This window comes from Salvelinus sp. IW2-2015, unplaced genomic scaffold (genome assembly GCF_002910315.2).
Source record: "Salvelinus sp. IW2-2015 unplaced genomic scaffold, ASM291031v2 Un_scaffold2642, whole genome shotgun sequence".
NCBI lineage: Eukaryota > Metazoa > Chordata > Actinopteri > Salmoniformes > Salmonidae > Salvelinus > Salvelinus sp. IW2-2015.
In genome coordinates, this window is record NW_019943949.1 from 123,388 (window position 1) to 139,924 (window position 16,537).

General features: G+C 47.1%; 1 protein-coding gene across 1 annotated transcript in view; it reads left to right on the forward strand.

Annotated features, from left to right (window-relative positions):
• The window catches only part of rufy3 (RUN and FYVE domain containing 3), a 25,269-nt gene extending 16,940 nt beyond the window's left edge, over positions 1 to 8,329 (forward strand). Inside the window, 5 exon segments of the mRNA XM_024141638.2 lie at positions 1,184 to 1,351; positions 1,661 to 1,753; positions 4,253 to 4,339; positions 7,488 to 7,662; positions 8,289 to 8,329. Coding sequence (XP_023997406.1) covers positions 1,184 to 1,351; positions 1,661 to 1,753; positions 4,253 to 4,339; positions 7,488 to 7,662; positions 8,289 to 8,329 — 564 coding nt within the window.
• The last annotated feature ends 8,208 nt before the right edge of the window (positions 8,330 to 16,537 follow it).

Genomic DNA, 16,537 nt, shown 5'->3' on the forward strand with positions numbered 1-16,537 from the left:
TAATTAGCGTTTATTTAAGGTGAGGGCTAGCGTTGCTAAGGTGAGGGCTAGCGTTATTAAGTGAGGGGCTAGCCGTTGCTAAGGTGATTTGGCTAGCGTGCTAAGGTGAGGGGCTACTCTAGCTTGTTAAGGTGAGGGGCGCGTTGTAGTGAGAGACGTGAAGGTAGAGGCTAGCGTGTTAAGGTGAGGGGCAAGCGTATTAAGGTGAGGGCTAGGCGTTATTAAGGTGAGGGCTAGCGTTGTTAAGTGAGGGGCTACGTTGCTAAGGTGAGAGGCTAGCGTTGTTAAGGGAGGGGCTAGCGTTGTAAGGTGAGAGGCTCAGCGTTACTTAAGTGAGGGGCTAGCGTGCTAAGGTGAAGGCTAGCGTTGTTAAGTGATGGGCTAGCGTTATTAAGGTGAGGGAGCTAGCGTTATTAAGGTGAGGGGCTAGCGTTATTAAGGTGAGGGGCTAGCGTTGCTAAGGTGAGAGGCTAGCGTTGTTAAAAGAGGAACGCCACCCTCTCCGCCGTCTGCTGCTTTGACCATCCTTAAGATACATGGAGAAATCTGTTATCCACCCCGACCGTGCCACAGGAAATACAACACAGACTACTTGTATGACCACTTCCGGTCTGAAGAGCATAACAGAATAACTGCTGCCACAGTGATGAAAACATTGTGTCAGACAGAGAAGAGACTTTTTTTACAATAGCAGCTGGTTAAATGCTCAACTGTACTGTAATGTGTACTGGGGGCCACTGTAAATGTGTGAATGGGGGCCACTGTAAATGTTAACTGGGGGCCACTGTAAATGTTACTGGGACACTGTAAATGCGTACGGGGGCCACTGTAAATGTGTACTGGGGCCACTGTAAATGCGTACTGGGGGCCACTGTAAATGCGTACTGGGGGCCACTGTAAATGCGTACTGGGGCCACTGTAAATGCGTACTGGGGGCCACTGTAAATTGTTACTGGGACCACTGTAAATGTGTACCGGGGCCACTGTAAATGTGTACTGGGGGCCACTGTAAATGCGTACTCGGGGCCACATATATATTCTATGGTACTTGCCCTCCCAGCCCTAGTGTCGTGCCCTCCCAGCCCTAGTGTCGTGCCCTCCCAGCCCTAGTGTCGTGCCCTCCCAGCCCTAGTGTCGTGCCCTCGCAGCACTAGTGTGAGATGAGCTGTCTTTTGCTTCTAAGTCTTTCTCAATTCTCTCTCCCCCCCCCACCAGGGATGGCCAGATCACAGCCATCCTGGACCAGAAGAACTATGTTGAGGAGCTAAACAGACACCTCAGTGCTTCAGTCAACAACCTGCAGGCCAAAGTAGACGCTATGGAGAAGTCCAACACCAAGCTCACTGAAGAGGTAGGCTTATTATTTCATTTGACCACAGTTGGATTTAACATGCTATTCTACAACTGGGTTGTGTAGAGGTTGTGTAGAGGTTAATAGAACGTTGTGGTCTTAATGTCAAGTGAAATGCCTTTCTTTCAARCTCTAAACCCAACAATGCAGTAATCAACAGCTTTGGTTGTCTGAAAGTAAATCTGATATTTCTCCACTGGTGTGGAACATTTTACAGGTTTCTCTTGCAAAATGGATTTTTATCTCAATGAGACAAACCTGTATAAATAAAGCTCAAATACACTCTGACCTGGTGTGTTGTCTGTCCAGCTTGCAGTAGCCAACAACAGGATCATCACCCTACAAGAGGATGTAGAACGAGTCAAGGAGGAGAGCTCCTACCAGCTAGAGTCCAGGCGCAAGGTAAAACGGACAACCACTGTTCATTTGAAGTATTTAACCTTTATTTAACTAGGCAAGTCAGTTAAGAACAAATTCTTATTTACATGAAGGCCTAGGAACAGTGGGTCAACTGCCTTGTTCAGGGGCAGAACGACAGATTGTCAGCTCTGGGATTCGATCTAGCAACCTTTCGGTTACTGGCCCAACGCTCTAACCACTAGGTTACCTGCTGGTTACTGGCCCAGTGCTCTGACCACTAGCACTACTGGCTACTGGTCCAACGCTCTAACCACTAGGCTACCTGCTGGTTACTGGCCCAGTGCTCTGACCACTAGGCTACCTGCTGGTTACTGGTCCAACACTCTAACCACTAGGCTACCTGCTTACTAGTCCAACACTCTTACCACTAGGCTAGCTGGTTACTAGTCCAACGCTCTAACCACTAGGCTACCTGCTGGTTACTAGTCCAACGCTCTAACCACTAAACTACCTGCTGGTTACTGGTCCAACGCTCTAACCACTAGGCTACCTGCTGGTTACTAGTCCAACGCTCTAATCACTAGGCTACCTGCTGGTTACTAGTCCAACGCTCTAACACTAGGCTACCTGCTGGGTACTCTAGTCCAACCTCTAACCACTAGGTGACCTGCTGGTACTAGTCCAACGCTCTAACCACTAGGCTACCTGCTGGTTATAGTCCAACGCTCTAATCACTAGGCTACCTGCGTGGTTACTAGTCCAACCTCTAACCACTAGGCTACCTGCTGGGTACTAGTCCAACACTCTAACCACTAGGCTACCTGCTGGTTACTAGTCCAACGCTCTAATCCACTAGGTACCTGCTGGTTACTAGTCCAACGCTCTAACACTAGGCTACCCTGCTGGTTACTAGTCCAACGCTCTAACCACTAGGCTACTGCTGGTTACTGTCAAGCTCTTAACCACTAGGCTACCTGCTGGTTACTGGCCCAACGCTTAACCACTAGGCTACCTGCTGGTTACTGGCCCAACGCTCTAACCCTAGGCTACCTGCTGGTTACTGGCCAACGCTCTAACCTAGGCTACCTGCTGGTTACTGGCCCAAACGCTCTTAACCACTAGGCTACCTGCTGGTTACTGGCCCAACGCTCTAACCACTAGGCTACCTGCTGTGTTACGGCCAACGCTCTAACCACTAGGCTACCTGCTGTACTGGCCAACGTCTACCTAGGCTACCTGCTGGTTACTGGCCCAACGCTCTCCACTAGGCTACCTGCTGGTTAATGGCCACCGCTCTAACCACTAGGCTACCTGCTGGTTATTAGTCCAACGGCTTAACCACTAGGCTACCTGCTGGTCTAGTCCAACGCTCTAACCACTAGGCTACCTGATGCGACTTAGTCCAACGCTCTAACCACTAGGCTACCTGCTGGTTTACTGGCCAACTCTCTAACCACTAGACTACCTGACTGGTTACTGGCCCAACGCTCTAACACTAGGCTCCGCTGGTTACTGGCCCAACGCTCTACCACTAGGCTACCGCTGGTTACTGGCCAACAACTCTAACCACTAGGCTACCTGCTGGTTACTGCCAACGCTCTAACCACTAGGCTACCTGCTGGTTACTGGCCCAACGCTCTAACACTAGGCTACTGCTGTGTACTAGTGCCAACGCTTAACCATTAGGCACCTGCTGGTTAACTGGTCCAACACTCTAACCACTAGGCTACCTGCTGGTTACTAGTCCAACTCTCTAACCACTAGGCTACCTGCTGGTTACTGGCCCAACGCTTTAATCACTAGGCTACCTGCCGCCCCAGTAATGATGATCTACAGTAGGTAGGCTAATGATCTAGCAACATTTCAGTTACTGGCCCAATGCTCTAACCACCAGGATACCTGCCGTCCCATATCGTGCAGCCGTATGTGGAAATGATCTCAAATGCAGAAATTGATGAAAAAGCAGGAAATTAGAAGTTAAATTGAACAGTATAAAACCATCAGAATGGAGAAACAGCCATTGAAACCACCCTAGGATCACATACTACTCATAAAGCACATGTAGAACTTTTATTATCGAAAAATACAGTGATGTGATATTTTGACCCTATTGCCCAGCCTTAGTCACTAGCTAGCAAGCAATGCTAAGGAAGTTAGCAGAACTCAAATGCTAGTTGACTAGCATTTGAGGCCAACAAACATGTTCCTCACTCCTAGGAACGTATTTCCTCCAACGTCATATGCTCCTAGCGTGTGAGGAACTTTAAAAGGTGCCTCTCGCTCCCAAAACACACGTTTTCTGGAGACTTGAGGGCAGAGTGCTGATGACATCACCCACTGTGTGTGTATCCGGTAGCCTGATAGGTCCATACTGAGGAGAAATCAAACGTGTCCCTGACCACCTTCTGAACACAATCAGACCCCAACGCGACCTGTCTTTTCAATGCCATCTTCGTATTCTGATCGCAGAAGTCGCATGTAAATGTCAGGTGTAGACGAGGCCTGATATGTAGGGTGTATTAATTATGACGACTTCCCCAGGCATCGCGGTCAGGGGACGGCTTGGCAGACGGCCAGGTGCTGGGGGAGGCACGCAAACAACTCAAGGAGGAAACTCAGCTACGATTGGTCAGTTTCTATTTCTCTCTCCCTTTATCTCTGAGAAATATCATATCCCTCCATCCCTCCTTAATACTTCCATCTGTCCCTCCCTCCATCCTGTATTAACCCATCCCTCCATCCATCCATCCTATATTAACCCACTGTCGTGTCTTTGGCATTATTAAAACTGAAGACTTATTTATCAAATAACTCTCTGTAATTATTATTACGCGATTAAACGGATTAATCATGTAACTGTAAATAACTAGGAAGTCGGGGCACCAAGGAAAATATTCAGATTACAAAGTTATAATTTTCCTAATATAACTTTCAGATATTTTAATATCTGATCACTTAGTCTTCTGATTAATTAATTATTATTTACCTCACGTTAGTCTCATTCCAAACGTCGTAAATTGTTAGTTATCTGCACGAACCCAGTCTTCACTGAGTCATCCATACATCAATTGTCTTAAAATCATTTATTTACTAACTAAGTAATTCACAGAAATGCATAACACAAACAAACAAAGTAAATATGGTTATAAGAAATGATAGGAGAATGTGTCCTAGTGGGCTAAACCGGCATGGCGGCTTGTTAGACTAAAGGGAAGTGGGGGTCACCTGAGATGAGACACTACAGAGTTGATAATTATAACAATTGAAATGCTAAACCTTTGCACATGAACGCTCACTCATTCGGGAATAATTGCAATCAATATATATATTTACGCTCAGTGTGTCGTCGGGAACTCTGTTGAAAAGTTAGTTTCTGTTGGAGAGTTTGTCCGCCCTCTCTCTCTGTCATGGTTAGAATGGATAGTTCAGAGTGACATTCATTCATGTCGTTATAGAATAGATGTTTCGGCGGTTGTCGTTCTTCGCGTTCAATGATACCGAATTCCTAGCTGCAGACTAGTAATTAATATCAAAGACTTGTTCTTATTCTCTCGGTATCGATAGTCTAAGAGTTTAACCACGTGGGATGGTTAAAAGATTCAGCAATCTACTTAAACCTTATGTCCCTCTGTGATAGAGGGACTGGTCTCGTCTCAACCCTTAGCCCTCTCATAATTGAGGTAAGCTCGGTCTCCTCATAGAAGACACAGGTGGGGTTTTATTCGGAACGTAGAAAAGGGCCGTCTCATGACGCCAGGTCCTGCCTGTGCCCCTGGGGGCGGGCCAATGACTTAGTGAAACTTTAAACAGAAATACAATTCTCTCACATTAACATCATTACATAGCATCCGTCATTTCACAAATAGTATCATCTTTACTCATTCATTTTRTACAACAATTAGATGTAAGCCTCATAACTGAGGCTATTGTATAAACAGAGTTATGGTAATGTGGCCGTATTGTCTCTCATGAGTTTCACAAAATTGTACCAAACGGACCAGTTCGTAGCTGGCTACTTCACCGACCGTTTATACATTCTCCAGAACATGAATATTGTTCGGACCTCCAGGTCTGTGAGGTGGAAGAAGTTCCTTTGTTCTCTCTATGAAAACTSACTCTCTCTCTATACTCTGGCCATGAGGAGATAATCTCCTCCAGGAATTTACGACCTCTCTGACCACAGCAGCCTGGGTGTAGAAGACAGAGAGAGAGGGTGCAGAGGTAGGGGGATGGTGCTCGCTGTGTCCAAAGAGGGCAACGTCATGACACCACCCCTCCTTCCTGTATTAACCAACCCTCCCTCCAACCTGTATTAATCTGTCTCTCTCGTGTCTCTTCTCTCTCTCTCGTGTGTCTCTCTCTCGTGCTTTCTCCTCTTGCTCTCTCTCGTGTGTCTTCTCTCGTGCCTTCGTCTTCTGTGTGTCTCTTCTCGTTGTGTGTCTCTCTCTCTCTCGGGCCTTCGGTGTCTCTCTGGTGTTCTCTCTCGTCTCTCTCTGTGTCTTCTCGGTGTCTCTCGTGTGTCTCTCCTCCTCTGTTATGTCTTGTGTCTTCTCTCTCTCGTGTCTCGTCTCTTCCTAGGCTCTTCTCTCTCTCTCTGTGTCTCTCTTGTGTCTCTCTCATTGTCTCTTCTCTCTCTCTCGTGTGTGCTCTCTCTCGTGTGTCTCTCTCTGTGTCTCTCTCTCGTGTGTCTCTCTGTGTTCTCTCTCTTGTGTGTCTCTCTCTCGTGTGTCTCTCTCGTGTGTCTCTCTTGTGTCTCTTCTCTCTCTCGTGTGTCTCTCTCGTGTGTCTCTCTTGTGTCTCTTTCTCTCTCTCGTGTGTCTCTTCTCGTGTGTCTCTCTTTGTGTCTCTTCTCTCTCTCGTGTGTCTCTCTCGTGTGTCGCTCTTGTTGTCTCTTCTCTCTCTCGTGGTCTCTTCTCTCTCTTGTCTCTCTCGTGTTCTTCTCTTCGTGTGTCTCTCTCGTGTCTCTTCTCTCTCTGGTCCTCTCTCGTGTTCTCTCTCTCTGTGTCTCTCTCGTTGTCTCTTCTCTCTCTCTCGTGTGTCTCTCTCGTGTGTCTCTCTCTCGTGTCTCTTCTCTCTCTCGTGTGTCTCTCTCGTGTGTCTCTCTCTGTGTCTCTTCTCTCTCTCGTGTGTCTCTCTCGTGTGTCCTCTCTGTGTCTCTTCTCTCTCTCGTGTGTCTCTCTCGTGTCTCTCTCTCTTCTCTTTCTCTCTCGTGCTTCTCTCTTGTGTCTCTCTCTGTCTCTTCTCTTCCGTGTGTCTCTCTCTGTGTCTCCTCTCGTGTCTCTTCTCTCTCTCGTGTGTCTCTCTCGTGTGTCCTCTCTCTGTGTCTCTCTCCTCGTGTCTCTCTCTCTCAGTGTGTCTCTCTCGTGTGTCTCTCTCTCGTGTCTCTTCTCTCTCTCGTGTGTCTCTCTCGTGTGTCTCTCTGTGTCTCTTCTCCTCTCTCGTGTGTCCTCTCGTGTGTCTCTCTCGTGTCTCTTCTCTCTCTCGTGTGTCTCTCTCGTGTGTCTCTCTTGTGTCTCTCTCTCGTCTCTTCTCTCTCTCGTGTGTTCTCTCTCTCGTCTCTCTTCTCTCTCTCGTGTGGTTCTTCTCTTGTGTCTTCTCTTCTCTCTCTCGTGTGTCTCTCTTGTGCTCTCTTCTCTCTCTCGTGTCTCTTTCTCTCTCTAGTGTCTTTCTCTCTCTCTCGTGTGTCTCTCTTGTGTTCTCTCTCTCTGTCTCTCTCTCTCTCCACTTCTCTGTCACTCTCTTCACTGTTCTCTGTCTCTCCTTTCTCTGTCTCTAGGATGTAGAGAAGGAGTTGGAGTTTCAGATTTGGGTATGAAGCAGGGAGATGGAGCTGTCTATGAAGATGTTAGAGTACGGATATGTGGAGAAAACCAGGACGCTCTGGTGGAACTACGACAAACAGCTAGAAGACCTCAGGGCCCTCAACCAGGCAGCTAGCACAGAAGTCCCAAGTAGGCCTAGAACACACTCTGTTTATCATATGACTTAGGACTCCTCGCCCCCTCCAGTATCATAGTACTGACTCCTCTGCCCCTTCCAGTATCACCCAGTGGACTTTGATCCTCTGCCCCTCCAATATACACAGTGACTTCGACTCCCTCCGCCCCTCCGTATCACAGTACTGGACTCCTCTAACCCCTCCTAGTATCACAGTGACTTAACTCTACCCCTCCAGTATCATAGTGACTGACTCCTCTGCCCCCAGTATCACAGTGACTTAACTCATACCCCTCCAGCTATCATAGTGACTTGACTCCTCTGGCCCCTTCAGTATTCATCAGTGACTTAGACTCCTCTACCCCTCCAGTATCATAGTGAACTTGACTCCCTCTGCCACCTCCAGCTAATCATAGTGACTACTCCTCTACCCCTCCAGTATCATAGTGACTTGACTCTACCCCTCCAGTATCATAGTCGACTGACTCCTCTACCCCTCCAGTATCATAGTGACTTGACTCCATCTTACCCCTCCAGTATCATAGTGACTTGACTCCTCTGCCCCTCCAGTATCATAGGTTGACTTCACTCCTCTGCCCCTCAGTTATCACAGTGACTTGACTCTCCTCTGCCCCTCCAGCTATCATAGTGACTGACTCCTCTACCCTCCAGTATCATTAGTGACTTTGACTCCGCTGCCCCTTCCATATCACAGTGACTTGACTCCTCTGCCCCCCGTATCATTAAGTGACTTGACTCCTCTACCCTCTAGTATCATAATTGACTTGACTCCTTCTGCCCTCCAGATCATAGTGACACAGGACTTGACTCATCTACCCCTCCAAGTATCAATTGACTTGACTCCTCTACCCCATCCAGTATTCATAGTGACTACTGCACTCTACCCCTCCAGTATCAGAGTGACTTGACTCCTCACCCCGTCCAGTATCATAGTGACTGACTCCTCTACCCCGTCCAGTATCATAGACTTGACTCCTCTGCCCCTCCAGCTATCATAAGCTTGCTCTACCCGTATCTTGTTGACTCCTCTACCCCCTCCAGTTATCATAGTGAACTTGACTCCTTCTGCCCCTCCAGTATCATAGTGACTTACTCTCACCCCTCCAGTATCATTAGTGACTTGAACTCCCTCTCCCCTCAGTATCATAGTGACTTGATCCTCTACCCCTCCAGTATCATTAGTGACTTGACTCCTCTTGCCCCTTCCAACTATCATAGTGACTTGACTCCTCTTCCCCTCCAGTATCATAGCTTACTCGCTCTACCCCTCCAATTATCATAGTGACTCGTGACTCTGCTCTACCCCTCCAGTATCATAGTGACTTGACTCCTCTGACCCCTCCCCAGTATCATAGTGACTTGGACTCCCTCCCCTCCAGTATCATTAGTGACTTGACTCCTCTGCCCCTCCAGTATCCATAGTGACTTACTCCTCTGCCCCTCCAGTATCATAGTGACTTGATCTCTAACCCCTCCAGATCATAGTGACTTGGACTCCTCTGCACCCTCCAGTATCATTAGTGACTGACTCCTCCGCCCCTCCAGTATCATAGTGACTTGACTCTACCCACCAGTATCATAGTGACTGGACTCCTCTACCCTTCCAGTATCATAGTGACTGACTCCTCTACCCTCCAGTATCATAGTGATTGACTCCTCTTGCCCCTTCCAGTATTCATAGTGACTTGACTCTACCCCTTCCAGTATCATAGTGACTTGAACTCCTCTGCCCCTCCAGTATCATAGTGACTTGAAACTCCCTCTGCCCCTCCAGTATTGCATTAGTGACTTGACTCCTCCGCCCCTCCAGTTATCATAGTGACTTGGACTCCTTCTGCCCCTCCAGTATTCATAGTGGAACTTGACTCCTCTACCCTCCAGTATCATAGTGACTTGGACTCCACTTACCCCTTCAGTATCAAGTAGTGACTTGACTCCTCCGCCCCTCCAGTATCATATGACTTGACTCCTCTTGCCCCTCCAGTATCATAGTGACTTGACTTCCTCTACCCCTCCAGTATCATCAGTGACTTGGACCTCCTCTACCCTCCAGCTATCCATAGTGACTTGACTCTCTGACCCCTCCCAGTAATCATAGTGACTTGAACTCCTCCGCCCTCCATATCATAGCTGACTTGACTCCTCTGCCCCTCCAGTATCAATAGTTGACTTGACTCCTCTGCCCCCAGGTATCATAGTGGAACTTGACTCCTTCTACCCCTCAGTTATGCATAGTGAACTTGACTCCTCTACCCCTCCAGTATACATAGTGCACTTGACTCCTCTTACCCCTCCAGTATCATAGTGACTTGACTCCTCTGCCCTCCAGATATCATAGTGACTTGACTCCTCTGTCCACTTCCCAGTATCATTAGTGACTTGACTCCTCTGCCCCTCCAGTATCATTAGGACTGGGGACTCCTCTTACCCTCCAGTATCATAGTGCCAGTGACTTTGACTCCTCTGCCCCCTAGTATCATAGTGACTTGACTTTACCCTCCAGTAATTCATAGTGACTTGACTCCTCTACCCCTCCATCCAAGGTATCATAGTGACTTGACTCCTCTGCCCCTCCAGTATCATTAATGACTTGACGTCCTCTAAACCCTCCAGTATCATAGTGACTAGTTGTGCTTGTGTAGTAGTAGTGGTGCTGGTAATGCGTAAGTAGTGGTGCTGGTCATCAGTAGTTAGTTAGTGTGCTGTAGTAGTAGTAGTGGTGCTGGTAGTAGTAGTTAGTGGTTTGGTAGTAGTAGGTAGTGCGTGCTGGGGATATAGTATAGTGGTGCTGGTAGTAGTAGTGGTCTCGGTAGTAGTAGTAGTAGTTGTGCTGCGTAAGTAGTAGTAGTGGTGCTGGTATGGTAGTAGTAGTGCTGGTAGTAGTTAGTGGTGGTGGTTGATGCGTGTAGTAGTGGTGCTGGTAGTAGTAGATGTCTGATAGTAGTTAGTAGTGGTGCTGGTAGTGGTGCTGGTAGTGGTAGTAGGTAGTGCTGTTGTAGTAGTGGCCGTGGTGATGGTAGTAGTAGTGGTGCCGGTTACTATAGTGGTGCGTAGTAAGTAGTAGTCGTGCGTAATCGTAGTAGTGCTCGATAGTAGCCGTTAAGTAGATGTGTGTGTATGTATAGTCGTGAGAGTATGGTAGTATGTTGATGATAGTCTGGTAGTAGTAGTGCTGATAGTGTAGTAGTGGCTGGTGTGCATCGGTAGATGTGCTGTAGTAGTGCGGAGGTAGAGGTGTGTGAGTAGTAGTAGCTGGATAAGTGCTGATTAAGTAGTAGTGTGATGAGTCAGTAGTAGTAGTGTGGTCAGAGTGTGTAGTGTATTAGTCTGAGTGATAGTCAGTAGTTAGTCGGTGGAATTAGATGGGTAGGTTGTGTGAGTGGGAGTGTGTGTAGATGTAGTGTGTGTGGTATGTAGTGGCTGTCATGTGTTAGATGGTTGGTGAAGTAAGTATAGTGGTGGTGATGTAGTGTAGTAGTGGTGTTGATCGTCAGTGGTAGTAAGACAGTGTGGTGGTGATTGGGTGATGGTAGTGGTAGTATGGTGTGTGGTATGTAGTACATTTAACATTTAAGTCCATTTTAGCAACGTCTTATCCAGAGCGGGACATTACAAATTCGCAAAGTCATACATAATTCACCTGGTCCCCCCGTGCGGACAATGAACCCCAAACCCTGGCGTTGCAAGCGCCATGCTCAGACCAATCTGAGCCAAACCGCGACCGCGATTTGGTGTAGTAGTAGTGGAGGTGTGATGTATGTAGTAGTGGTGGTGGTGGTTGATGGTATAGTAGTAGCTTGGTGAATGTTAGTGGTAGTGTTAGGTGTGGTGATGGTAGTAGTAGTAAGGGTGATGGTAGTGGTAAGTGTGGATGGTTGGTGGTGATGTAGTAGTAGTGTGGCTGATAGGTAGTGGTGGTGTGGTTGGTGGATGTAGTAGTAGTGTGATGTAGTGGTGGTTGGTTGATGTAGTAGTAGTAGTGTGCATGGTAGTGGTAGTGGTGGTCGGTGGTGGTGATGGTAGTAGTAGTGTGGTTGGTGGTGTGATGGTAGGAGTAGTATGTGATGGTAGTGCGTAGTGTGTGTGGTTGTGTGATGGTAGTTAGTAGTGTGGTGATGGTAGTGGTAGTAGTGGTGCGTGGTGGTGATGGTAGTGAGTAGTGAGTGGTTATGGTAGTGGTAGTGGTGGTGGGGTGTTGATGGTAGTAGTAGTGGTAGCGTAGCTATGTGGGGGGCCGTGCCTGTCGCTGTATGGTAGTAGTGTAAGTGGTGGTGTGGGTAAGTAGTAGTAGTGGTGGTGGTGATGTAGTGGTGATGGTAGTAGTAGTAGTGTGTGGTAGTGTAGGGTGGTAGGTAGTAGTACAAGCAAGACAGGCATTTACTGTACTAGTGCATTTGACAGTAAATAGCTTTAAACACACGTGCGCGCTCACACAGCTAAAGGGTGTTGGTTTGATATGTGTCCACAGAACTTGAGGCGGGCCGCCAAGCAGAGGTGAGGTCATCAGTCGCCTGGAGGAGAGAAGACTAATCAGATGGCTGGAACTATAAAACAGTGCGGAGAGCAGGTATGGAAGGAGGACTATAAACAGCCTGGTAGGAAGGAGGGACTAAAAACAGCCTGTAGGAAGGAGGGACTATAAACAGCCTGGTAGGAAGGAGGGACTATAAACAGCCTGGTAGGAAGGAGGGACTATAAACAGCCTGGTAGGAAGGAGGGACTATTAAAACAGCCTGGTAGGAGGAGGGACTATAAACAGCCTGCGTAGGAGGAGGACTATAAAAAACAGCCTGTAGAGGGAGGACTATAAACAGCCTGGTTAGGAGGGAGGACTAATAAACAGCCTGGTAGGAGGGAGGGACTATAAACAGCCTGGTAGGAGGAGGACTATAAAACAAGCCTGGTAGGAAGGAGGACTATAAAACAGCCTGGGCTAGGAGGGGAGGGACTATTAAAAACAGCCTGGTAGAGGAACAGGAGGAGGGACTATAAACAGCCCTGGTAGGAGGGAGGGACTATAACAGCCTGGTAGGAGGAGGACTATAAAACAGCCTTGGTAGAAAGGGAGGGACTATAAACAGCTGGTAGAGGAGAAGCGGACTATAAAACAGCCTGGTAGAAGGGACGACTAAATAAACAGCCTGGTAGGAGGGAGGACTATAAACAGCCTGGTAGGAGGGAGGGACTATAAAACAGCCTCGGTAGAAGGAGGGACTATAAACAAGCCTGGTAGGAGGGAGGCGACTATAAAAACAGGCCTGTAGAAGGGAGGGACTATAAACAGCCTGGTAGGAGGGAGGGACTATAAACAGCCTGGTAGGAGGGAGGGACTATAAAACAGTGATACCGCTCTGATATCCTAAAGTTCTTCCCGGCTGTATGTAATACAAAAAAAACATTCTGGGCTAATAATGTAAGAAATAACACATAAAAAATACTGCAATGTTTCCTGGGAGCTAGAAGCACGGCAGCCCTGTTCGTCGGCGACATTCTTTCTTCCTATATCCACGTAAACCAGGAAGTGACTATGGGTCTGACTAGGAATTTCATCGGGGCGTAGCCTATAGATAGGTTCGTTGTTTAGCAACAGAACAGACGCGTGCGCCAAACAGACAGGATTGGGTTAGATTGTTGACAACATGTAAACTATTTCGCCGCCAATGTTTGTTAAAAACTTAAATACATTTGCACAATGAGCACTTGTCCCTAAAATACATCGTTACAGTTGTTGGTTTGCTAGTTGGTTTGCTACCTAGCAGATTTTGGCCATATTAGCATAGACGTGACATCCTGTCAAAACAAGATGGTATCAAGAACAAGATGAAACGAGCCACCTACGATTCCTCGCATGGCAGCTTCCTGTCGTTGTTGCTAGCTATCTGACTGCCCAGAATCACAACAACACACACACTTCTGCCCCATTGAAGTGTGCGCATCGTTTACCGGACGTTGTAAAGCTAACCTGTCTATACACGTCAAGAAACCGCACTTCCACAGTAGATTAGAACAGGACGCAAGCATTCAGGACGGCTTTCCAGGACTTAAAAGCAGCTCTGTCATTGGGATTCTTCATCTAATTTTTTATGCTTTGTTGTCAGTCTTAATCTTTTATCTGAGTCCCAGGAACCGGCCCTGAGTGAATTGGGCTGTCTGGCTGTGTTCTGTTTCAGATCCCACTGAAACAGAGCTCTTGACAACCTCAGTCCAATGTGTTTATCAGGTCTAGTCTGTCTAATAAACCTCAGTCAAATGTGTTTATCAGGTCTAGTCTGTCTAATAAACCTCAGTCCAGTGTGTTTATACAGCGTCTAGTCTGTCTAATAAACCCTCATGTCCAAATGTGTTTATCAGGTCTAGATCCTGTCTAAATAAACCAGTCCAATGTGTTATCAGGTCTAGTCTGTCTAAATAAACCTACAGTTCCAATGTGTTTAATCGTCAGTCCTGTCTAATAACTCAGTCCAAATGTGTTTATCAGGTCTAGGTCCTGTCTAATAAACCTACAGTCCAGTGTGTTTTCAGGTCTAGTCTGTCTAATAACCCTCAGTCCAATTGTGTTGTATCAGGTCTAGTCTGTCTAATAAACCTCAGTCAATTGTGGTTTATCAGGTCAGTCTGTCTAATAAACCTCAGTCACATGTGTTTGGTCAGGTCTAGTCGTCTAATTATAAACTTCAGTCCAATGGTTTATCAGGTCTAGTTGTCCTAATAAACCCAGTCCAATGTGTTTTCAGGTCTAAGTCTGTCTAATAAACCCTCCCCTGTTACGTCTATCTAACCTATCGTGTTTATCAGGTCTATCTGGTCTAATACCTAGTCAATGTATCATGTGGGTTTCCATCTAGCTTCCTTCAATGTGTTATCAGTCAGCTGCAATAAATCAGTCGTTGTGTAGGTATCTGTCTAATAAACCAGTGTGTTTCTCTAGTCTCTATAAACCATAGTGTTTTATCAGGTAGTCTGCCGAAACCTCGATGTGTGTGTCGGTTGTTTCTAATAATCAGCCATTTTACAGTCTATCTCTAAAATGCCGTGGTTCAACAATAAGTTTCTTTCATAGGGATTAAGCAAGATAACTTTCCCTGCCCAATAACTACTGTCTTCTCCTCTTCTTCTTCTTTTCGTCCTTCTATCTCTCCATGTTCTTCATTTATTTCAATTTCTCTTCATTTCTTGGTTCTCTCATTGAGAAAGACTGGTGTATAGCAGGCCAGAGCTTGAGTTCCAACGCGGGGAAACTGCTTCAGAAGCAACTATAGACTCTCCTCTCTTCCCCTTCGCCCCCACATGACACCCACATCATAGTTTCAGAGAAATCTGATTTCCCAATCAAAACATAAGACCAACCTTTGCATAATATGGACAATGACTAAACTAAGGATTTATTTTGAATATATCTGTTCGCGGTTAAACTTTCAGTTCTAACTGTTAAACAATCTTTTGTTTCCTAAAACTAAACTCTCCTTAAAACAGTTTCCCATGACAGCATTATCTTTGATGATTAGCAGCATAGGACTGAGACAGGCCTACAGGGCGCAGGAATAACTATCTTTCTGTGCGACTGAGACAGGCTAGAGGGCGCGCAGGAGTAGACTATCTTTCTATGTCTGAGGACCAGCCCTACAGGCGCCAGATCGAGCTATCTTATCTTGCTTTGTACTGGAGAACAGGCTAGAGGGCGCCAAGATAGTCTACTATCTGTTCTGTTGGACTGAGACAGGCTAAAGGGCGCCAGATGAGATATCTTCTGTTGTACTGAGACAGCTATGGCCTAGGTGTCCAGCACAGAAGCATCTGCCGTAGGCAGTCGGCTAGCCTATGGGCTCTGTGTCTCGAATGAATAGTTACCGCTCTAGGATCATGACAGGCTAGAGGGGCGCCAGATAGAGACTATCTTTCTGTTGTACGAGACAGGCTACAGGGCGCCAGATAGAGACTATCTTTCTGTTGTACTGAGACAGGCTGAGGCGCCATCTAAGACTATCTTCTGTTGGATGAGACCAGGCTAAGGCGCCAGGATAGACTATCTTTCTGTTGTAAACTGAGACAGGCTACGAGGGCGCCAGATAGAGACTATCTTTCTGTTGGACTGAGACAGGCTAGAAGGGCCCAGATAGTCCTATCTTTCTGTTGTCTGAGCACAGCTAGAGGGCGCCAGATAGAGCTATCTTTCTGTGCTGGACACTGGCCGATTACTATCTTGTGACTGAGAGGCTCGGGCCAGATAAGACTATCTTTCTGTTGGACTGAGACAGGCTACAGGGCGCCAGATAGAGACTATCTTGCGTTGCTGGAAGTCTATAGGGCCAGATACTCATTGGGCTAAGGCAGGGCGCTCAGATAGACTATCTTTCTATTGTCTGAGACAGCGCTAGAGGGCGCCAATAGATAAAATTTCTGTTGTACTGAGACAGGCTACAGGGCGCCAGATATGACTAATCTTTCCTGTGTTGGGACTGAGACGGCTTAACAGGGGCCAGATAAGACTATCTTTCTGTTGGGACTTGAGACACGGCTACGAGGGCGCCAGATAGAGAACTATCTTTCTGTTGGACTGAGGAACAGGCTAGAGGGTGCCAGATAGAGACTCTGCTTGATCTGTTGATACGACAGCTAGCCTTTCATTAGCAAGAACTGATCTATTCTGCTTGGCTCGACCCCTACAGCTCTTAAAGGGACAAAGGTTCCTGATTCATGCTTTGGACTGAGACAGGCTAGAGCGGCGCCAGATAGAGGACTTATCTTTTCTGTTGGACTGAGACAGGCTCAAGGCGCGCCAGATAGAGACCATCGTTCTGTTGTACTGAGAAGCTACAGGGCGCCAGAAGAGCACCCATCTTTCTGTTGGACTGCAGACAATCTCTCTCC